Source organism: Corvus hawaiiensis, chromosome 1 (assembly GCF_020740725.1).
Source record: "Corvus hawaiiensis isolate bCorHaw1 chromosome 1, bCorHaw1.pri.cur, whole genome shotgun sequence".
Lineage (NCBI taxonomy): Eukaryota > Metazoa > Chordata > Aves > Passeriformes > Corvidae > Corvus > Corvus hawaiiensis.
In genome coordinates, this window is record NC_063213.1 from 54,357,834 (window position 1) to 54,381,798 (window position 23,965).

At 39.9% G+C, this 23,965-nt stretch overlaps 1 protein-coding gene across 6 annotated transcripts in view; it reads right to left on the bottom strand.

The window, feature by feature from the left end:
* Positions 1-8,301: 8,301 nt before the first annotated feature.
* The window catches only part of GLCCI1 (glucocorticoid induced 1), a 54,428-nt gene continuing 38,764 nt past the window's right edge, over positions 8,302-23,965 (bottom strand). For 3 of the 6 annotated variants that reach the window (XM_048304859.1, XM_048304850.1, XM_048304841.1), the window contains 3 exons: positions 17,935-18,145; positions 12,256-12,376; positions 8,302-11,192 (listed from right to left, as the gene is read on the bottom strand). In XM_048304859.1, the coding sequence (XP_048160816.1) occupies positions 10,844-11,192; positions 12,256-12,376; positions 17,935-18,145 (681 nt within the window). In that variant the 3' untranslated portion in view covers positions 8,302-10,843. Of the gene's footprint in view, positions 11,193-12,016; positions 12,130-12,255; positions 12,377-17,934; positions 18,146-23,965 lie in introns of all 6 variants that reach the window. The other 3 variants (XM_048304881.1, XM_048304873.1, XR_007203874.1) reach the window with 2 other exon arrangements.

Here is a 23,965-nt window from a genome sequence, read left to right on the forward strand (position 1 = left end):
GTCCAGTTTTGCTGTTCAGAGTATGTGGGGTGGAATAGCCCCAGAGCAGAGGAAGGGCACTCCTGTCTTCTCTCAGTGCTCAAGATGCTTGGATCTCATCATGCTAAGATGATCAGATCTCAGAGCAGCAGCAAGAATTAACATGGTAAAGGTGCCACTGCTGGTATTGGGTCTCTCCTCACTTCTTCAAGCTCCCTTCAAAGCAGTTATTGCAAATTCCCCTCTGGTTAGCCTACTTTTACGACTTCTGCTCCTTGTAAATGTCTTATTTTTAAACAAGCCACCATATGGGGGAGGCAGGAAGCAGAGCAAGCAGCAGGCTTGCCAACAGCCAAGCAGCAGAGGTGTTGCCTCAGCTGAGGAGCAGAAATGCTGAGATGGTCTAGCACCTCATTGGCCAACCAAGCACAACGGAGCTGCTGGAGCTGCCATCCTTCCTCTGCGTGTGCTCAGCCCAGCACAGTGCACACACACAGAGTGCACACACACAGAGCCTCTCCTGTGACAGTAAACAAGGGCACTGTGGCCAAACAGGCCCTGCAGGTCCAGCAAGTCTGGCCTTGGGTAACCATCCAGCCTCCAGCGCCGAGGTGGTCTGGCCTTGCAGTCAATCAGACCATTACCTGGCTATTCATTAACAGTGCTCTCCCAAGCATAAAATTGGCTTTTCCCTCACTGACTAATTACAAACCAGTATAGCCCTCTCCTTAAGTCAGACAAGGTACTTTCCAGCACAGGAGCTCTCCCTGCTGGAGTGGGTCCAGAGGAGGGCCAGTAAACCAGTCAAGAGGGCTGGAGCACCTCTCCTATGAAGAAAGGCTGGGAGAGCTGGGCTTGTTCAGCCTGTGGTCCAGAAGTCTCTGGGGGGAGACTTTACTGGGGGGCTTTCTTTTCAATATATACCATTTGTAAGAAAGACTGAGAGAGACTTTATCGAGGCCTAAGGACAAGAGGCAGGTTTTTAGCAGAAAGAGTGTAAGATTGCACGTAAGAAAGAAATTTTTTGTAGTGAGACATTGGAACTGTTTGGCCAGGGAAGTGAGAGATGCCCCATCCCTGGAAATGTTCAATGGGACTACAAAGAACCTGATCTCAAAAAAAAAATGTCCATGGCAGAGGGGTTGGACTAGAAGACCTTTAGAGGTCCCTGCCAACCCAAACCATTCTGCGAGTCCGTGACCAAGTGAGGAGGCCACTGTTTGCCAGGCAGCAGTGTTCAGCTCCCAGCAGCTGCATCAGCTTTTAACTCTGTTCTACCATAGCCAAAGCTTGCTGTGCCCAGCCTTGTAATTAATCCATAGTGGGTTTGAAGTTTTGGCTGCTTGCAAAAAATTACAAAATTTAAATTGAGAGAAGCATGCTGTAGCTTGGAGGTGGAAGCCTGGCTGACACTACCTGCCAGCTATTTACACTGGTTGCTGTTAGAATCTTAATGGGATAAGGAATACTCAAAAATGAGGGAAAAACGTAGATAATCAGTTTTAGAAGAGAGCAGACCTACCTAAGCTGTTAAGGAAGTTACAGCCAGTCTTCTCTTTAAACAAAAGTCTTTCCTCTATCCCAGAAACTTACTCTGCAGAGTGTTTCTTTTATTTTGGACTTCCACAGCTATTATGGCAGTAGGAAAGGCCCCAGGACAGGTGCTGGAAGCCATACGCTTGCTTCATCAACAGGCTGGAATGAGGTGAAAAACAACTTTAAAAGTGCTACACAACTAAATCATCCAACCTTCTCTCCATCTAGATGGATGGATAACAGGTGCCTGCAGGAAACAAATATGCTGAATGTAACAGGAGCAGGATGCGACAAGGAAAAAATCCAAACTCCTATTATTCCAGGTACAATCCTCAGAATAAACCCTTGACACATAAAACACAGGAAATGAAATCACGGGCCACTTTGCTGTTAGAGCTGCTGCTTTTTCTGGACTGGTTTGGCAGTCTGTGTGGTCCTCCCATGATCATCTCTACCTTGAACTTGAGTACCAGAGCTTCAGAACAGAACACCAAAGCCTGACACCAGAGAGCTGCAGGTAACTGATTGTCAGAAAGATTTTTAGAAGACAACACAAAGAATGAGACAAGCCCTGTGGGGGACTTTTCTGATCTGTGGTTCAGCTGGGTCTTGGGCTGATCCAGCCCTTCCTGCAAAGTTTTCCCTGGTTTTGGAGACAGCAGCCATGGTTGCAAGGGCCAGACGCACTGGAGCGATTCAAGTCTCTTCCCCCAAAAGGCCAGTCTGTGCTCTCAAGTCACAGCAGCCTGCCCACAGCCCAGGGTTGTGAGCATCCCAAACCCATCTAAACATGGGCCACCACTGTCATAGCAGGTCATTTCCAGCTGGAAAAGAGCAGGCAGTGGTACTGATCTGGCTGAAAACTTTCCACCCTCCCCCGCAAAAGATAAAAAAATAACGTTTGAGGCAGCAGAGGCCACAGATGGGCATGAGGCTGCGCAGTGGCGAGACGCCAGCAGCACTACGACAGCCCTCAGGCAAGACCTGTGGTCACCTCTGCTTGTCACCAAACCACAGCCAAGCTCGAATGCAAGATACTCACAGCCACGGCTGCTCTTCATGTAGGGAAATGATTACAAGAAGCCTTACCTGAACAAAGCCTTCCTTTTGTTAATTCTTAACCTTCCCTCCCCCTGCAGCACTGAGCACTTTGCAACTTTTGCTTTCATTTTTAAAGGAAGTGACCCAGGTCTCCTTGGAGGCAGGAGACCTCTAGGCTTCACCGGCCTTTGCAACCTTCGTAAGTTACTACTGATGTGCTTCAAAGCTTGGCTAGACCTCAGAGTGTGCAGGTCCATCTCACTGCTTGCAGTTTAAGCCATGGGAATGTTGCCAAAACAAAACATAAAAGGAAATTAGATTAAAAAGCAAACAGAGGCATTCAGGAAGAAAGGCTGCACTGACACTGCTTTACAGACCCTCCTCTTGCCCCCATCCATTTTATCAGCCCATCCTGTTAGCAAATATTAAATGCAATTGAAAAAACACTAAAAATACATAATGGTCATTTTCCTACTTGAGATTTGGAGGAGCAGATTGAACTGTCTGTCCTGGGGTGGTTTTTAATGAACAGTGCAGCTTGTCTGTAAGTGGTTTGGCTTCCATCTCTGTTCCCCATAAACACGTGAAGTATTTAATGCAGGGCTTAACTGAGGTTGAGGTACGTAATATTGTTTTCTTTAACGGCTGTTATCCAAGTGAAAAAAGGAAAGTGTTTTAAAATACAAGAAGATGCTTTTATAAGTCCTGTTGTGTAGCATCACCAAGACAAACCAAGTTCCTTTCTGCAAGGGTCAACTGCCAAAGTGAAACAAGTGCCTTTCTCCAGGGAAGATTAATCCAATATATACACCATCAGCAATGTCAAAATCTCTATCAAGGTGCTTAAGTTTGTGCACCAGGGCATATAAGAAAAAAAAAAAAAAAAAACAAAAAAAAAAACAACCACAAAAAACACCTGACCCACAACATCAAACAGCTTGGGGCCAGTCTTACCATGAGTCAGGTAATGATGTTCCTGTCCCCAGTGTACAAACGTGTGCACCACTGTGCTGCCATAATTCCCAACAGCTGCAGGAGTCCAGGGTTGCAGGTTTTTCCTGTTGGTTTGCAACACGGAGACAGCATCTCCCCATCATCAGAGATGGTGGAAAGGAGACTCCCATACAGGAGGGACCAGCAGAGCCTGCGCAGACCATGTTGGAAAATGGAAACTTCCACAACGGTGAAAGCTGAGAGAGGGACAAGAGCTCCTGCTCTGGCAGACCTGCACCCACAGGACAGAGCCAGTGCCATGAAGCCCGTGGGCCAGACAGAGGCACCAGTTTGTTGTCCAGTCTGGAGGTATATTTTCTCACTAAATACAACATCAAGTCATGATGCAGAGCAGAATTCAACAGCCTTTCAGCCAGGACGCCACCAAAGGGACAGATTGCAATCTACAGATGGCCTGATTTAGAGAACAAATGACATTTATCCAGGCTAATACTCCTCTGGAGTATTAAGGCATCCACTGTCTTCCTAACCTGAGGAACATCCTGTACGTACAAATACAGACATACAAGGTTACCCTCCAAATCAGGGGCCTAGGCTGCCTTTGCTTTCCCATTGTTTAGAAAGTGCAAGACCTACTGCTCCCATCTTCATCACTCCCCTACCCCAAAGGTTTAGTACTCCCCTGCAGAAGAGAAAAACCAGAAAATCCTCCCTAGAAGAGAACAGATTTCTTAGGTACTCAATTCAGAAGGTGTCTAAACTATCTCCTTGGAATTCTTCACTAGAATCAAAATCAGACCCACCATTGTACCCAAACTCATTTCATGAACAAGAGCCCCTGAACGAAGTGACAATCCTTAAAATACACCTACATGCCCAACCCAAAATATAACCATGCAGTGAAAAGTCTGTAGTATGGTACTATCTCTGTACTGTCATAGAGACGGAAAGCTACATCTAAAGCCTCCTGTGTTTTCAGCAACTGACATCAAAATGAATGATTCTCAGCATTCTCAGGATGTACAATGAATTAGAATCCAAAGGAATCACAAAAGCAGATTTAAGCGCTTCCCCCCCACCCCTTCCCATTTCCTAAAAACAGTATTTAGTTTCCAAAGGCAACACCCTTTTAAAATCTTTCATAAGAATGAGTTCTTACTTCCCTATGTAAGAAGCCCAAGGATAGCACCAACTTTATGGAAAGGGAGGCTGCTGCCCTCTGAGAAACCTCTATCACAGAGATAAGGCATGACTAGAAATTCTTACCCAAATAAAACTCAGAAAGGGAGTAATTGCATCACCCAGCCTTTTGGCACCAAACCTTAACAGGGAGTCTAGTTTCTTTCAGCTTTCTCCTCTTTGGAGAAAGAACCTCTGTCCATAAAGATCTCGAGAGCACTCAGATCTCACCTGCGGAAAGCAGGTGGATACCTGGTTTTAGTTAACATGACTTATGCCTGGCAGTCTGGGATTTAGATGATGCTATTTACTTACTACTTATTTGGAGAAGTTGAACAAAGGTGCAAGAAATAGATAACCATGGGTATTACTATTGCCCTGAGCAAACCCTGTTTTCAACCAACAGCTGCACAAATCACTGAGAAGTTTAACCACACAAAAATAAAGCTCACACACACACCCCCTTACTTTTCTACAGGCACAAGTATTAACCTAACTGTGCTTTGTTATGAAGCTCAGTCTCTAATTCAATAGGGGGAAGAGATTACACGACCTTCTCTTCTCACAGGCTTCCAGCTCCTCTGCCTTTGAGCTTTCCAGGCTACACATCATGGCAGCCTAAAAATTTCCCATCAGAACTTCTTACAACCTGAGATAAAATTTCAACTTGTTCTTAAAAATGGGGTCACCTCTCTATCCAGCTTCATCTAATTGCTCTTCTTTCTTGTTACCAATTGAATTTGCAGTTTAACTTACATGTTCACTCACTTCCAATGTGGCCTTTACTGAGGAAACTCCCTACCTCCTCAATTAGTGTTTTCCTCTCAGCCCCACTTGAGTAATTGAGTTATTTCTGTGACTTGCTGCACTACAGAAAGACAACACCTACTCTCCAGTTTCTTACCACCTCTCCATAATTATGGTGCTATAGGGGAGGTGCCAGAATCAAAATAACTAATAAAGCTACTCAACTACCTCTGCTTTACTGGAGATTCATTCATGTCTGACAAACCAGAACTTTCCAGAGACCTATTCCAGACAGTTTAAAAGATGTGTTAACACCCTAGTTGAAAATATTGCAGCACCTGCTTCTTTAGTGAGGCAAGAATGCTTAAGGTAGTTAAAAAATTCCACCTCTACCATCAACTGAAATGTAAAATGCCCCAAATAATCAGAAGTTAGTAAGGCTTATAAAAACCTTATTTGAGCACTTTCTTTGTAAAACCATCTCACTCTAAACATATCAATACGTGGCAAAAATCCTTCCTTGCATCTTGGCCCATTTATTAATTACACTTAGTGCTAAAACAAATCCACATTTTTAATGTGAATTTATCTACCTTCATTTTCTTACTGCTTTAGTATTCCATGTCTGCTAAATTTAAAGCTCATTAGTAATTATTTCCCATGTGTAGGTATTTACTAACTGAAATTAAGTCACTCTTCAACCATCAAGTTAATCATGTTGAGCTCCCACACAGCCGCCTTCTGGTTTTTCCAGTACTTTATTCCTATAGCTCTTCCCTGAGCCTTTTACAGTCTCTCCCAAACAAGAGTTTTCCAGGACTGGTTACACTAATGAAAACAGAAACAAGATACACACAATTTAACTGCATGTCAGTCTTTGATCAAACAACTTCCTTCAGCCAAGTACCAAGTTTGGATGACTGTGTGTGTAATGTGTGTACTTTCCCAGCTTTAATTCACTTTTTCCTTGCATTTAGGTTCTGGACATATACATAACGTGGACTTCAGTTATTTCCTCCCAACTGAGTAGCTTCAAATCTGTTTTCATGGCTGTATTTTACACAGCAAGGCAGGCTGTTTTACAACAGTAATTGACTAACTTCTACTAGTTATCTGTTATCTCCAAACTGCTTGGGTTGTACCTCAAGTAATGTCTGAAGGTCCCAATCCGTTACCCTGGAGCAAGGCCAGGAGCTGGTTTGCTAAGCCTCGATGGTGTTTCCTTGCAACTGAATGGATTAGAGATGTTGGCTGAAATCACAATTTCTCGTTTGTGTTACTCCTTATGCTTATACTGTGAAGATACTGAGACTCTATCCTTGTGCTAGTATCTGCCCCTTCCCAAGAGCTAATTTGTCAGGAAGCCAGAAATCACTTCCCTGACAGCACCGTTTCCTGCAAGAAGCAGGTTCACTCACTATCTTTTGTCCCCTACCCCAGCATATACAGCCAAGGGCTCCCCTTAGAGAGTCCTCCAGTCTCTGATGTGTTCACTTCCAGAGCCATGAATTACTAGAAAATGTATGTATGTTCAAGTCAAGATCTTTTATTCACAAAAGAGAGACTCAAGGCAAAATTATTTCATTAGCTCTCTACTCTCAGTGCTTTTCAGACTCCTTGTTTTGGCTTTGGGGAAGACAAAGGCAGTGAGTTAAACAGAGCACACCAAGTGTGGCTCATGTGGGAAAAAAACCAAAATGTGACTAAGCAGGCAAGGCCTAGGTTCATGAGGATACTTACGAGTTCCCTGTGACACAAACTGCAGCTCATCTCTGCACAGCAACACACCTTTGTCAAAGTACTTCCTGAGAAAACTCCCACTCAAGGACAGCCCGAAACTGCTGCAGCCAAATCCATTTAGGGGACAGGATGGTCACAAAGCTACTCCTAGGAACCCCTTCAAGCTGAGGATGAAATGGCTGAAATGACACCACTTCTCACTGATGGACACCAAGCACTCTCGTAGCAGGGTGTGATCACAGAACCACAGAATATCCTGAGCTGGAAGGGACCCCAACGAGGGTCATTGAAGTCCAACTCCTGACCCTGCACAGGAGTTTTAGTTAAGTTCCAGTTGATGTTTTTAACATAGTCACATAGAAACCTTGCAATCTTTGGGATGCCGAAAAAATTTCCACTGACTGATGACCATAAACATTAATCCATTCTTGATGGTTATTGCCATAGTGCTCTTCAGTAAACACTGACTTTGGAGGATTTACATGGATTTAAATATTATCCTTCTTTCTTCCTCCTTCCCCCTCACCCCCATCTGGAAAGAATTATTCCTCAAGTCAAATGACAATCATTTGAGTCATACAAAACAACATGAAACCAAGACTGTCAGTAGATTTATACCACATCCTTTAGGGGTTTAGCTTAGTTTCACATAGTGAAACATCTAATGGCTTTCATCATTTTCAACAGATAATTTGAAATTAGCCATACCACATACACAGCAGCAGATACATCGTTTCAAATAACTCTTAACTGGTATTTTTCCTGTGCTATGTAGAAACAGAGTATGCTATTTAAAGCATATTTAAGCATTCAGCTATTTTTAGGGTTTTTCCCTGCTTCTGAGTACAGCATTATGCAAAAATCAATAGATAAGAGATTATCTTGTTGTAGAAGACATAGCACACTAGTCATACGTGGTTGGCATTATTCTAGATGTAAATTTGGAACAATATTAAAATTTAATCTCCTCCTATGGTGTTTCATGCAGAGTTTCCAAAACAAATAAATGAACCACTGCTTTTGTGTGTTGTCCCCACCACTTTTTTTTTTTTTTAACTATAATTTTTATTTAAATAAGACACAGGAACTTCTATACCGAAAAAAATACAAAACAAAAGCCACACATTTCCTTGTGTAAAGCAATATTGTGTGATAACTTGAATACTGTTCAGCACAGTGGCTAGAAATAACAGTACAACTATGTACAAAACTTTAAACAATATTTGACAAATTTCTACAGCTGGATGTAGAATACAATTGAGATAAACAACTGCTGGGAAATTTACATGGCAAAGCATTAGCTTTAACACATTTGGTTCAAAACCTTCAATTCTGCTAAGAACAAATGTGCATTTTAATTAATATTTAGTTTCTCATGGAAAAAATATAAAGAACATGTAATGGCATTGCCAATATTGTACAGAGTTCAGCACTGACCTAAAAACCACTCATCATATCCCCTGGAAACCTAACACCAATAACTGAGACTATAATTTCTTACCTGGACATAACCAGAGCATAAAAAGGTCATCATACTGCAATGTTAGTCTAGAAAGAAAAATATTAAAAGGAATTGATACTTACATCATGAGTATTTTCTGCCCTTTATCTTCAGTCTATAAAATATATAGTGTTTTCACCTAGGCCTGAGATTAGTAGGGTTAAAGATGGCTGTTGTGTTTCACGAAGCTTTTTCACATGAAAATGGTTAGAGACAGACCTCTCTCCTTCTACATTTTCTGCAAGGGGAGTCAAAAAACAGTGGATGTTTTATAGGCTGCAAATTCCACCTTGTAAGACAGCGTTAACAAAAACTCAGTAATAAAAAGGAAGCAATGCTTTATTTCCATAAAAAGCACATATCTAGTGAGTAGTGGCTCACTCTCACCCCCCTCTCACCTCACTAGTGGTGAGGGGTGGCTCACTCTCACCCCCCTCCCACCTCACTAGTGGTGAGGGGTGGCTCACTCTCACCCCCCTCCAATCTCATCTCCAAAAGCAGAAAAAAACAGAGAAGAGCAAGTTTAAATGCTCCTAGTAGCTGCAGGCTACTAATCTCTTCAATTCCTGGAAAAGGTGAACCTTATTCTCTTAGGAGTAGACAGCATAAACAGAGTTCCAATGAGCTGAAAGCAATGGAGCAAGAACACCGAGTTTATTTTGCCTTTGGGGTCCTCTTTGTATCACAGAAAATTATCTCTGAAAGCAATGCTCCTCTTTTTCCAGTACAATAGAAGAGCACCACAAACCCAATCTTGCCATGTACTGTTTTGAGAAAGTGTCCAGCCTGCAAAACCAGGATTATTTTACATGGATTTTTCTTTTATTCACACTTAAGGAGGGGGGAAAGCACACTTTTACACACACAAGTAACTGAAAGTTATGGGAGAAGCTTTAAGTAACATGAACTTAAAACTATTGTTTTCCCCACCCCTCTTAGAACACCCACTTGCTACTTCTGGACTTTCACCCAAACACAATTACTCACTACATAAATAAAACGCTGCTCTTCTAACACTGCTCAACAAAATCTTGAAAACTTATTTCCAACCAGCAAATGAACGAACATTTCCAAAAGAGAAACTAAACATTAATTTGACTTTTAGACGGTAACAGTAGCATTTCACATCCTTAACTGCCAACAAAAACCTTGAGAGGAAATCCCCAATCGCCCCCTGTGAAACCTGAAAGAATTTCTGTCCTTTAACAAAAACATTCTTGTCTTTCAAAATCCTCTCACACACAATGTGGAATGTTTCTCATGTACAGCCTAGTACTGAACACTTTATTTGCAACAGTTTAACAGTCATTAACTGAGCAACACCTGAAACCTTTAAATGCCACAATTTTACATCTATTGAAATGACAGTAAATGCAACAGTTGTTTTACTTGTAAGCACATGACAAAGTGATATACATCACAGATTTGCTGGTTCTCCTCATGTTCACCCATGTCCAGGGTCATCATTCACCTGGATCTGAATGCACTTATTCCAAGAAAGTGGAATGTAATGAGGAAATATTAATGCATAAAACAAGGAAAGGCAAAAGAGTGATGTTCCCTCTTTAGCTTTGTAGCTGGAAAATATTTTATATTCCAATATGATATACATTCCAAGTTACCTGAGTTTACACTTCAAGAGAAGTACCTGAAGCTAGGCCATAGGGTGGGCACTGTGCAACTGCTGTGGCCATTTTTTTTTTTTTTTTTTTTTTTGCATTGTGTGTATTACGGAAGTTAGAAACATAAACACCTGGATCAATTGTAAACATAATTCTGAAGTACAGTATTTTCCATAGGACACAACACAGCAAGACATTTTCTATTCAGACAGGCAACATTTTTTTATATATAGAGAGAGCTTATTTATACTGTAGAATTTGAAACAGAACACAGGACACAGTACTAATCTGGTCAAACGTACTATGAAATGCATAGTCTCCACTTAAAATGCTTAATGATATATGAATTCTGCAGGCATTACTGCTTTCTCACCAAAAAATGCTGAATATGGATTCTGTCCCTGCCAAGAACAGTGTTGAGATATTTTTTTGAATGCTGCTAAGTATTCCGTGGTGTTCTGAAAGGTTGCCACCTCATGCAGATGTATCTGAACTAGGATCTCCTCACTCCTTGTCTCAGGGCAGAGGCCTGCTCCACCTTGCTCTAGATTAGCATGTAGCTCTGAGGAGAGGAATGGTCTTCAGTCTGAATTTCTTGCAGAAGCGGCTGCTGCTGCTGGGACGGTTGCTGTACCGGGATCTCTGGGGAGTCCATTGTGCTGGTGTCATCTGACAGAGATGAGAAAGAGACCCGGGACGAAAGCTGCTCAACAGTCAGGGTGCTCAAACCTGTGCTTTGACCAGAGTTTGGAGAGTTCTTCAGCGTCAGGTCTGAAGCGGGAAGGAGGGGGCCCAGAAGTTTTACAGGACAGAAAGCTGATCCGGTTGGGATGAAATTAACCTTGTTTTTGTCAGGACATGAAAAGAGAGGGGCTGAGACAGGCTGACGAGACCTACAACGAGAAAAAAGATTATATATCTGGCCAGCTGAGATGTTTTTCACATCATGAACTTTGTGGTTCTACACATTGCTAAAATGTGAATGACAAGGAATGGGATTAATTGGACAGAGGGGCAAACATCTTCCATATTGGTAGTCAGCTAACTGATCCACAGCATTAAAAATAGTACCATCACAAAAAATGACTTGGTAATTACTGGACAAACATGCAACTTCCAGCACAAAAAATCTGCACTACATATGCACACGAAAAATGCCGCAGTGAATTTCGAATGGCACAAATTTTTCTTTCATAGGCAATGCAGCAACAACATATTCAGTCATTTTAAATCCCTTTGAGGACCTCCATAAAAAGACCTCTCCTTTCCCGTATTCCATCATTTGTCTGGAGGCTTTTTCCACAACCCAACATTGCTCCCTTCACCACCCAGCAGGCAACGAATGTTGTTAGAGCAAGAAACGTCCCCTCCTTAATTCTTTCATCCACAGGAGCTTAGCATGCAACCTCAACAGCATGTGCTGTGCTCAAATACTGCTGGGTCTAGGGAAAAAAGACATGATGTCCAAGAGTTTAACTTCCAATTTCTTGCTCAGCAAAAATATTGAGCCAAGTCTATGCCATAAGCATACTACCATCTACAAATCTTTTACATATCTTTCATTCCATTTTATATGTTTAATACATATCAAAATGCAACCTATGCTTGAAACTGGTAATTATGACAAGGAGAGTTTCTGTTTAAGCCATGAAAATTTAAAATGTTATAAAAAATACATGGAAAGAGGTTTAAATAAATGCTTAGGAAATTTATGTACCTTATCTTTCCTGCTTGGATTTTTGTTGCCTTTTATAAGTGCACAAAAAGAGGTAAAAGACTCCATTTTCTCTTCACACCAATGTAAACACTTCAACTTCTCTTCTGCACAAACTATAAGAATAGTTTGCTCCTGAAAAACCCATCAGCTGGAATAGTTTATTCATCTGCAGTTGAATAGGCTCAGTAAACAGGTTTACTGCTTTGCAGATACCAGCTGATATAAAAGGCATTACTTACGACATTTCCTCAAAGACCTTCACTCGCTCACATCCCTCTGGGGGCTCTCGTTTGAACATGTAGCTGTTGTTTGGTTTGGGAGATGAGGCATACTTGGGCAACGGTGAGCTACTCCCACTGTCTGAAAATTTAAAGCAGTTATATTACTAGAGATTGAGAGTGCTTTTTAATTAAATTCGATTTCCAAACAAGATGCCTTTTTCACAATTTAGCCACTACGCTGGTTTGCTTCTACCACAGCGTTTCCTTTATTGCAGGCTACTTCTAACACCCTTGTATAGCACATTTCTTCTGAATAACAGCTTCGGTGCAGCAGCAATCTATCGCATAACAACACGTAACAGGAGGATATTTTTATCCAGAACACTGCAATCGGAACAAAGCAGAGCTGTGATCCTGGAAACAAATACATTCTTTATTACGTAGTTCAAAAACCATAAATGAACAAGGTAATATGCCTAATACATGCAGAAGAATTATGAGTGGTAATGAGAAAATGCCTTCTCACTGTATAAACAGTGTTATTAAAAATGTGCATATACACCTTGTGTCTTATTTTAAAACATAATTCTTCACTGGAATGTTGACCTTATTAGTCTCGTGAACAGCTCAGAAGCTGTAATAAAACAAGTTTGTGACACAGGTACTGCTACCTCATCATTACAATGTCTTATCTTACTTGCTTCACAGTTGTGAAGTTGCTTTAGTATCCAGAATAAAACTTCTGCAGTTTAATTCTCTCATCACTACTGGCTATATGATACAGGTATTCTTCGTAACTCCAGCTGTATGTGTGTATTGTAACCAGACACACGTAGAATTAAAGGTGTGAAGATCTAAGACAAAAGGCAATGGGCAGATTTGTTGGTACTTCTCAGAAAGTATGAGAGAAGGCTCAAGTCCAGTAATGACAGCAGCACAAAAGTTTGAAATATTAAGTCTATGAAAGGGTTCCCTTTAAGCAGTCATGCTAACAACATCACAGTGAATGCATTAAGGAAATAAAGTAGGTACAGAAATAGCTATCCACAGAAAATTAGCTTTCTGCAGTGGCTTCTACCTTTTCAAAGAGCAACATCTCTCCCAGGGTTGTATTAGTGGTTCCCTATGCCCTGCTTAGGATTACAATTAAAAAATGAAATATTAAAATTAAAGGGGACCCAACTTACAAATACACCTTACTTGGAGAGAAACAGCTGCTCTTGCTTTAGCTCTTTTGGAATCTTTCCACTAATGTGGGGTACCTTATTTTTAACTCAAGTTTATAACCTTTGTTTACTTTGCTGTTGTGCATGTGTGTCGCCTTTCAGCTACCCAAGCTTCAAGCACTATGATCTAACCTCACACAAGTGGACAGATTTGTCTTTAACAGCTTGCAAAGAGTAACTACACAAACTTTTATATTACCATGACTCCAATACAAAGGCTAATATTAGCTGTTTTGAAACATTTCTGCTTCCTCTTACAACAAGAAACAAATCAACTCAAATGTCACATTTCCCTTTGAAGACTTATTATGAAAGATATGAGGAAAAAAGTAAGTTGAAGTGAACCTCAGTAGCATATTGATTATTCAGCTCTTTCCTGCTGTGGAGTGAATACAGAACTTCTATTTACAGAATTTTTGGTGTTAACTACTAAGGCAGAAAGTGCTTAGAAACGATACAGATATTTGCCAAGTTGGGAGCATGATGGTCCTGTTGGCAGCTTTCCACTGTTGGCCCACACTGCTCATTCCAAACACAGAAATCATTAACAGAATCCAGACAGTTTGTTTCCTCCTTCTAATATTTAAAACTGAAGATCCAAGTTTCTATTTAAAAAATTAGAGACATAGAATGTACTACTGTTCATTTCACCAAATAGTGGAAAACCATGGCAGTACATTCAAGGGAAGAATCAAACAGAATTCAAAGTTAAGTCAGTTCTTGGAAGATTCTAAATCTTGTCTACTAGCCAGTTCAGCTTTCAGACAAGGTTTTGGTTTAGTTAGCCCTGTCTGGCTGAAACTTTCTATGTAGGGCAGCTGCTAAACAAGTATCTCTCTTTACCCTCCCTGCTTTTAAAGCCTACGAGTTGTTAGACTTTCGTTCTGACCAAACGCACAGCACGCACTATTTGAAGAACACGTGTGGCTGTGAGCAGACCCGCACGTACAGGCCGGGTGTTGGGCGAGAGCAGAAGGGGCTGGGAACACAGGCCACAAGCGGCAAGAAGTGGAATTCACAGCTTAAGACAGTCTCCACCTGTGTATCCTGTAAGCTCTGCAGTGCTATCTATCCCATCACTAATCCCCGACGACACAGACGCAGCAAATCTCGAGTGTTGTGCGAGTGTTTGATTTGTGCCGTTGTTGCTCTCTGAGGCCCCAAGGCCGAGCCCTCACGTCCCACCAGCAGGGGGCGCCCTGCCGCGTGTCCCAGCCCACCCACCCCATTCCACCCCGCTCACAGTGACCATGGAATCTTTGGGCAGTTTTGCTGCCACAAATGCACAGCAGACAATATGGAGCCTTATCACACGAAATTTCTGGACACATACTTAAAACAGATATATTCTGTTATCTAGAAGACATTTTAAGATTGTCATTAAAACACTAAAAATACCTTTTTAACCTCAATACCAGAAATTACAGCTTGCACACATTAGAACAACTAAAGAGGCTAACTAAAAAAGAATCCGTAGAACAGTTTTTTGAGTGACAATACTTAAACAAAAATTTGCCAGTGAGCCTTGGGATTTGTTCTGATATGTTCAAAAACACATAATAAGACTATCCAAAGACTTCGCTAACAACCTCCCTTTAAAAAACTACGAATCAGATGCCCAGAATTTAACAAGTATCTTCAGTTCATCTTCATGAACATGTTACTTGTAAGAGCCTGCTAGCAACAGTGGGACTACTAAATGCTATGTAAAGGCACCTAAATCAAAATCCCTGAAAAACAGGGTATACCATCTCTATTTGTCCAAAAAACACCCCCCAAATTTCATCTGCTTATACATTCGGATGCCTTTGAATTTCACCTCTGTCACAGCTGCCGAGAATGCTATGTAGGGCTCTGAATTACAGTTTCGTGGACCAGAGCATCACAAAACAGATCTAGTGAAACCAGTGGTTTTAATATAAAATCATAAAGCCAGGTGCCATGAAAATACCTTCTTTCCCAACCCTTCCTTGTCTGCTCTAATCAATACTGTGTTCAGAGCAATATTGTGGGCCTTTCCTGAAAATTAGCTTTCACTTGCTTTTGAAAAATTCAATTATTTAACAGCTTCTTGCAAAAAGATAAACCCAACAGCTGATAGAGTCCAAAGGACAGCTGTGAGGGCCTCAGGCCAAAGCACAGCTTTGCACAAAAAGATGCTTTAGGAATGTAAAGCAGTGCTGTGTCTGTACGGACCATGGGCTCCTCTCACTGCTTATGTCTCTCAGTCAAACTAACCTTCCTTTCTTATTCAGCAACACACCCCAGAACCATTAATAATGCTGATAATTCTTCTTTTTAATGGTAAACCCAAGTTATTCCCATCAAGAGGAAAATCAAGCATTGAGAAAAGTAACAAGAAAACATAGTTAAAACATCTACATTTGGTTACACAATACATTTTTCCGAACTTAACAGGCCTCACAAAAAACTGATGATGGTTTTCCTCTAGCATCACAAAAGCCTTTAAAATGAAGGTGTGGAAACCTTCCCAAGTTTTTATTGTACAGAGCAGGTAACATCCACAACAAATGTAATAAATTGTCCCTCATAACTTGTTGTTCTCTGGTATTTCTACCTATACTGCTCATTTATCTATAATTTAATGATTTTGAGTAACATTCAGAACAACTGGCCTGTACTATCTGGATGATCTAGAAGTAAAAAGCACCTTTCTGACTATGTTTTTATAACCTCTGAACAAATTACCTTCTCTTGGAAAACTGCTACATATTTTCCTAGTTTTTAATCTTGCCCTTAAAGAATTAAGTTGTGATGAGCAGTTCAAACTTTCATTTTTCATATGCACAGTATTACATTCCTTACTTAAACTGATTTTAAAATGCCATCATGATGACTTAAAAAACTGGCTGTTTATCACCATCACCTACACACTACTACTGGAGAAGACTTTTGATACAAGCCTAGCATTAAAGCCAGTCTTAAAACCAAAATCCACAAATAAGTATCTACTCATAAATTTCACTCCATTCAGCTGTTCAAAAAATACAAGGCAGGAGATAAAAAGCCTTGAAAAGCATTAAAAAGGCTAGATGCACTATTTCAAACTGTCTTCACTCGCTACTGCCAATAAATGTACTGCTGAAAATTCCCATTACTGTGATAACAAAGTACTAACTGCAAAAGGAATTATTCATTTCCTTGCTTTTTAACTTATATTTGTTATCAAGACATATATGAACCAATTTACCTGTCAAGATGGCTTTTTGTGTGCTAATACTTTAGTGGATGTTTCTATAGTGAATCAGTCTTGACAACATATTAAAATTCACATGCGTAGTCTAAGAGGAGTATGGTGGGGGTAAGCTAATACCACTGTTATTTTTGGAGCACAGCCAACTATCATGTTGACTTAAGACTTTTACTTTAATGTGGTTAACTTAACGCACCCCCAGTTCAGGATTTGGGCAGATGGATTTGTTTTCCACTACTTCCTTTTAAATCCAAGATGGGAAAAAAATACTTTTCAGAAATCAAGAAAAGCTAGTATTTCTCCTGCTGACTTCCCCAATCCTATTCCCAAATTACCTTAGCAATTAACAAACAGATAGTATTTACAGAAAAAAGCTTAACCTTACCTATAACCTCAAAATACTATCTTTAGCTTATTAGTAAATATATGCTAAATCTTAGAAGTTTTCATTTCCTCTGTGAAACTTACTCCTCTTAGTTTGCATGATTTACTCAAATCCTACATCCTCCATACTGAAGTCCACGTTTCAGCTAGCTGACCAGAAGCACAAGGGTAATTTTATTAGCAAACTGTTGTCAAAAAAAAGCCACAGTCTTTTTCACACTGGTGCCTACATTCCCATACTCCACAGTCTGTCAGTAACTCTTAATTACTGAAATTCCAGTTGGACTCCCACTATAGAACCACAACATTTTACAGACTTAAAAAAAAAAAAAGCAGGATATTGATAAACACATAAATTATTCAGAATTTTTGAGCTGTTATGCAGCATACACAGAGAAGTAATTACTCTCCATCAGGTTGTTCAAACAGGTATCTGAACTCCTCACCAAATAGCTTCAGGTGGAATGTAAGAGTTCAGAAGCAGAGTACTTTTAAAAGCAGTCCAAAACTTCATCACCATTTTGAACAGCAAGCAACTCACCTACGGTAAATATACAGTCTACCACAAACCTTCCTGAAACCTTTCTTAAATGTCAACATGTTACAGTCTGAATTCTTCACATTAGAATCTTCATAAATAATTAACTGTTTGCTGTGCTCCTCTGACATATTTATGGAAGATGTTTGTGAAGTTTCACAAACAAGAGGGAAAAAGATATGTAAACAAACAAAACCAATTTTCAGATAAATCCTCAATCCCTCCACAGCCATCAAACAAAAACAAAAACTGATGTAATGAGTAAAATGAAGGTAGTTGTAAAAGCAGGACATCACATGCCTCCCATAGGTAAAGGCAGGCCATTCTACTCTCACCTTTATCACGGTCATAGAGTAAATCTTCTGTTGAACAGGGACTCCCATCCTGAGATTCAGGAGGGCAAAAGGGAGAGACACATGGTGAGTGACTGCTGCAGCTGCTGCTGCGCTCCTGGACAGACGGAGTCTGAGTGTCAATGCTTCGGGTACTACTACTACGATAGTGAGCAGGTAACGGGGCCCTTCGACCATCAGGGATATCCAAAGGCTGCAAGAGAAACAAGCAACTCAAGTTACAGAGAAAACATCAAACTCACAAGCAAGGTCAGCCTGTAGCAGTCATAAGTGGAGGCCTTAAGAAGAACAAACAAGGCATTTTTTAAAGAACAGAAGATCTCACACAAGAAAATAATGCAGTGTACAATGGACACAACATACATTAATTACGCTGAGTACTGGGGCAATGTGCACATGTTCCAATGCAGTTAACATCCACACTTCAACACATGCCAGTGCTATGTTTTTATGGTTTTTATGACAGTTTAAAAAAGCAAACCTCCCTCTCTAATCATACTTAGTACTACAGTTTTCAATAAAGGTCACTGTTATTAAAAAAGAAAAACAAGTACCCTGACAGAGATCACATTTGGATAAAAGGGAAAGTAGAAAATGTCAAATACAATGGCATACTATTGCCATAACAACCAATCATAAAAGGAAACCATCCGAGTTTTGCTACTAAGTTGTAATTCTTTAGCACACCCCTACATTCCATCCTTCTACAGAAGATGCACACACAGGCTTGTAACAAGGCTCACAGGCTTTGTCTTGAACCAAAGCTAGCAAGCTCTGCCTGCCCGTATCAGCCTAGCTGGCACTGGCCAGAGAGATCCTGCATCCCATTCTGCAACATACTGCATAGACATGTTCACAGCAGTAGATTGGCACGCTCTACTTACTTGTCCTTCCCAGTGGAAAATTAGCTTTTTTAATAAAGACAGTGCTGCTTTAAATGTAAGAAATCAAATGGGAATTAGTGTCTTGCTTAGAAGCAAAGGGGGAAAATTGCCTGCAAGATTTAAACAATTTTTATTCTCACTTCAGGAAGAACTGTGTCCAAACCATAGAGAACAGTTTAAATGTTCTAGCTACAAAAAAATTAATGTCTTTTTCCTTCTCACTTCAAGAGAACATTTTTATTTTATTACCTCTCTTCCCCATATATTCCAAAACTGTAACAGCTTGTTCCAGAGCCTAAAATTCAACCCAACGCTTTTGCTAGCAATGAGGACATGACACCTATTGGCTGAGTATCACATTCTCCCCTTTTCAGCAACAGTCTATCCAGAAAACCACCACATATTACACAGAGAGGCAGACATAGCAGAGCAGGAAGATAATTTTCTTCTTATGAGCCTTCCAGTTAATACCATTTCATATTTCAAGTAAGAGCAAAGAAACACACTATAAAGAGAACATTACAGTTGCTCCATCAAATGCTGTAAGGTTTGGGCACAGCTGTGTGGTCTGTTCCAACAGCTCAGTTCACATTGCATATGCGTTACAACACGACTGCACGTTCTATTCCCACCACCCCCAACAGGCCCTGACTCATTCAATGCACAAGACAGACCTGCAGCACTGTAGTGTTTGTTACACACAAAGAAGAGAGAAAAAACAAGACTGAAGCTGTGAAAGAAAACAGTCTCATAATTATCATAACCAAACCAACAAAGAAAAAAAAAAACACATAAAAAAACAAAACAAAACCAAAAACCAACAAAAAAACTGTGATGCAAAACAGCATTCTTATTTCTCTCTCTGCCACAAAAATTCTGTGGGATGTCAGGGAATCAACTGAACCAACCTCTGTCTTTTACTGTATCTCTTCTGGATGCCCAGTTTATACAGGTGTGATCTGTAAAAGTATTCTGCATTAAGAGATCCAGAAGGAGACTACACCCTGAACTCCTAAAATGGAATACAACATCCTGAGTTACCTGAAGAACAACACTACAGAACCCTGATGGATTTGTTTCCCCATCCATGAAGTGTAAGTAGTGTCTTTCTTCTCACATAACTGTGATGTAAAGTGAACAAAATTTCAGACATACTCCTATTAAAAAGAAGCAAAATCTCAGGAAAAAATTCAGATTTCTGACTTCAAAGCAAGGTGTAACAGTAAGCATGAGGACACAAAGCTAAGGAGGAGAAAAGAAAAACACCCAACAGCTGCTCATTAAGGGCATACACTATGGTCTATGTAACAGGTAAAACAAGGATTCCAGGGAGGGAAAAAAAACCAGTAAGTGATCACATAATTAAAGACTTCAGGATAACACAGATGTTCTTCCACACCTGGATGAACAATGTAGTCTCAGCTAGTCAGGAAGTATATCCCAAATCACATATTTCAATCTCCTCTGAAATAAAGCCTGAGGTACAAAAATAATCCATATTTTTACACACATATCTAAAGATGCACAAAAGCAGAAAAAGCTAAATATTTATCATACTTTCCAAGTGCAGTAACTTTTAAGGCATAGAAAATGCCAGTTAATATCTCAGATTACTGTGCTTTTGTATTTATCTTTCCCTTAATGCTGACAAGTGCAAAAATCTCCATGAAAATACCAACTAAAAGTATTTTGCTTGTCAAAAACTTTATGTATCAAACCTGATCAACATAAAAAAACACTTCTGAAGTTACTTTTCATGAGTCATGCCCAAACTATTCTAAAACTGAAGTTCTCACAACCTTACAACATAAGAAAGAGGGTAACTGATTTGGTACAGCTGCTATTAAGTTTCCATAATGCCCAATGCATGGAAAACAACAAGAAATTACTGCATTCTATACACTGTTTCTTGAGGGGTTTTTTGCAAGTATGTCCAGTCATTTATTTCCCTTATGCCAAATGCATTCTGACAGGACACCTGTCCATCCCTATGGGATGTGTGTTCTTGGACACAGTTACATACTGCTCTCATCTCCCTGCAAAGGTATGAAAATGCTCCATTTGACAGCAAGCATGCATTTCTCAACATACTGTTAACGTTCACCTATCTGTTTTCAGTAATGATCTTTTTGCTGGAAAAAACCCCAAAAATGTTCTACTTAGGAGAATCAGGAATGCTACCAGTCTGTAAAAATACTACTGATGGGAGTCTCCTCACAAGCTGTACATCTATCTGGGAGGCAACTCCTTGAGAGCAAAGCATTCAATGCTATTGATTTAAAAACTTTCCTCTAGACTGGAACACCAAGGCCAACACAGGTAAGTGCTTCTTCCTGCTGGCATCAGTGCATCAGATGAGGTGCAAGTGCAAAAACCATAATGTATCCTAGGAAGGAACACTTGGGAAAAACAGAGTTTTCAGATGAAGGCTATGAAGATTTAAGTGAGGATCCTCTGCATCTGTGCAAAATAAAAAGTCCTTTTATTACAGGATTAAGTTTCCAGATGGGTACACAAAACCACCTTGCCATCTCCTTCCAGCAGCATTAAAAATCAAACAAGGAACACAGTAATCAGTTTACTTACATTGTGTGACAGTCCATCAAAATGTCTTTATTTCTAATTACTTCTGTATACTTGATAGTTCCAGTAGACTGTTTTTCCTAACAGGAGGCCTATGAACACTTCCGTGTTCTGCTACAGGGCACTTTTCGCGATTTTCACTCTTGTGTTCCATAAGCGGGAACACCTCTTAACCCTTAATCCCTACAAAAAGTCCATCATCTTATTGTACCTCAGTCTCCAACGTTTGTGTTGTGGAGTCACAATGGGACAAGGACACAAAAGCCTGCAACAACTTCAAAAAAAGCTGATTCCGTCTTAAAAGTTATGGTGAGAACAGAGACACACCATCACACCTTGTCAGAGTTAATCAGCAGGTTACAAAAAAAGGAAGCAAAATATATCCAAGAATTTTGAATAAATTAAACATTTATAATTTAAGCATTAGAACATGAATTAAAAGTTTATTAATAAATTTGAGGAGAAAGAGGTGATTGAAGTGACTCAATAAGGACAACTTATTTTTATGAGAGCAAAAAGAAAACACCTTCAGCTAACTAACTAAGCAAGATCAATTATGTGAAAAAATACATCTATAGCTAAACTGCAAAGAATGAAATTTTTTTAATATTTTGACCACTCTGCAATCCCTCTAAACTTTATAGTCAATTGGATTTTTAAAAGGTAATGACACAAAGACATTACTAATCATCAATTATCTTTATGAAACACAAAAATAACAGGACAGCACAATAGTGGTGGGGTTTTTTTACTTTTATAACTACAATTTGAATCATTAATATGTTAAAACAAAAAAAAGGTTTCGAAGAACCAACAGAATTAAGTCAGAATGAGTAAAGACAGAAGACATATTCCAAAGCAACAAACTATCTTTGACTGTGCTTTTAAAACAGTTTCTAAAAATACAAAACGTTACAGCAAGAAAGAATGGCAGAAAATTCAAAGGAAAACAAACAGGCTCACTAGCAGTGAAACCAGTGAAGTTTGGTTTCCTACGATTTATCTTTTGTTCAGTAATTCCTAACGCTTAACCTAGCTGCCCCAACTCCTCCAGGCTAAAACACAGCTAAGTTGTTTATTAGGAGAAAGTTCACCAGCAGTAAGATTGAGTAAATTATGACCTTGTTATGATCTTCCATAAGCAAACTGAGATCTAGTAATCTCAAAGACAGTGCTAGGAGTCCCACTACAGGTCCCACAAGACCAGACTTCACAGAAATTAACAGTTACATAGCAGGAAACAACCCTCTGCCCACAAAGATGGACTTGACTTCAAGGGCAATGTCTGATTTATGACTTTCTTTTGTGTCTGAAGCTCTCGCCAGCTGAATGTTTGGAGGAAGGGTTCACTATTGCCTTGGTTGCATAAACTGCTGAGCACCTCTGGCCCAAATCCAACAATGCACTTAAGTATGTGCTTAACTGTTTTGCTGGATCAGAGTCAGTACATTCAGTAACATATGCAGGAGAGCTCTGCATCCCAAGCAATAAGCTGTTAAAACCCAAGGACAACATTTACAAGGATGATTTGTCTGACAGATAAATGAAATATCCTCCAACTGTAGGAGATTAAAACCCTAGCCATAGCAACATCAGTGGTGGCACTACAATACACACCTTTTTGTACTCACTTTGGAGATGCTGCAACAAGGCTTATTGAGCTGGGCTTTCAGTTTGCATGTTTGATTTTTTTTTTTTCCTTATTCCCATTATAATACACACCTCTTCTAAAGGGATAAGACAGCCTTAGGAAAGAAAACTTAGTGTACAACTAACTACTACAGTATTTCATTGTTAAGACTGGTTTTTCCACACAACTAGGTATCTGGAGAAGCCAAGACTACTCCCAAACTTTTAAAGTTTACTAATGACATGAAGAACTGCAAATACAAGCTTTCAGAATCTTAAACCTCTGATTGAAGTTTTATAGCTTGACTCGTACACTGAATTGCTATTACATGACCATTCATGAGAAAAGCACCTACACCTTGGAGAAGATTAGAAAAAACGGTGGAGTACTTTACTCCACAGCAGAAAATTTTCACTGGGTGTTTAGGAAACAGTGGCTGTAAAGGAAGAATTCCACATTTTAAGTGTCATCCAAGCACTAAACTCTTCAGTGACAAGTCCAATGGCTCCAAAGCAAAGCTGCCCCCTTTGTCACTATTTCCCACACAGAGATCTTCCATGACAGACTACAGAGGTTTCATGGAAGTAAAATGGTCCACATTCAGTTTATGGAGAAAAAAAGCATTAAAACCGAAAAAGAGAGCATAGCACTGGGAACTTACATCTTGCACAAGAAAAAGAGTGCAAAACAAAGCAAATATAGCAACCTCCTGATCTCTTATTACTTATTACTGCAGCCTGAAGTGTCTGAATGTTCAAACACTTGTATTTGTCACAAAAATTTTCAAGTTCTCTACAGAAAGGGCATTCTAAACAAAGTAGGTCTGGCCAAAAGCCCTTTAAAAATAAAAAAGAAAAACAACAACAACAACAAAAAAAAAACCCCACCATGCTAAAACATTGAAACAAAGTTTTCC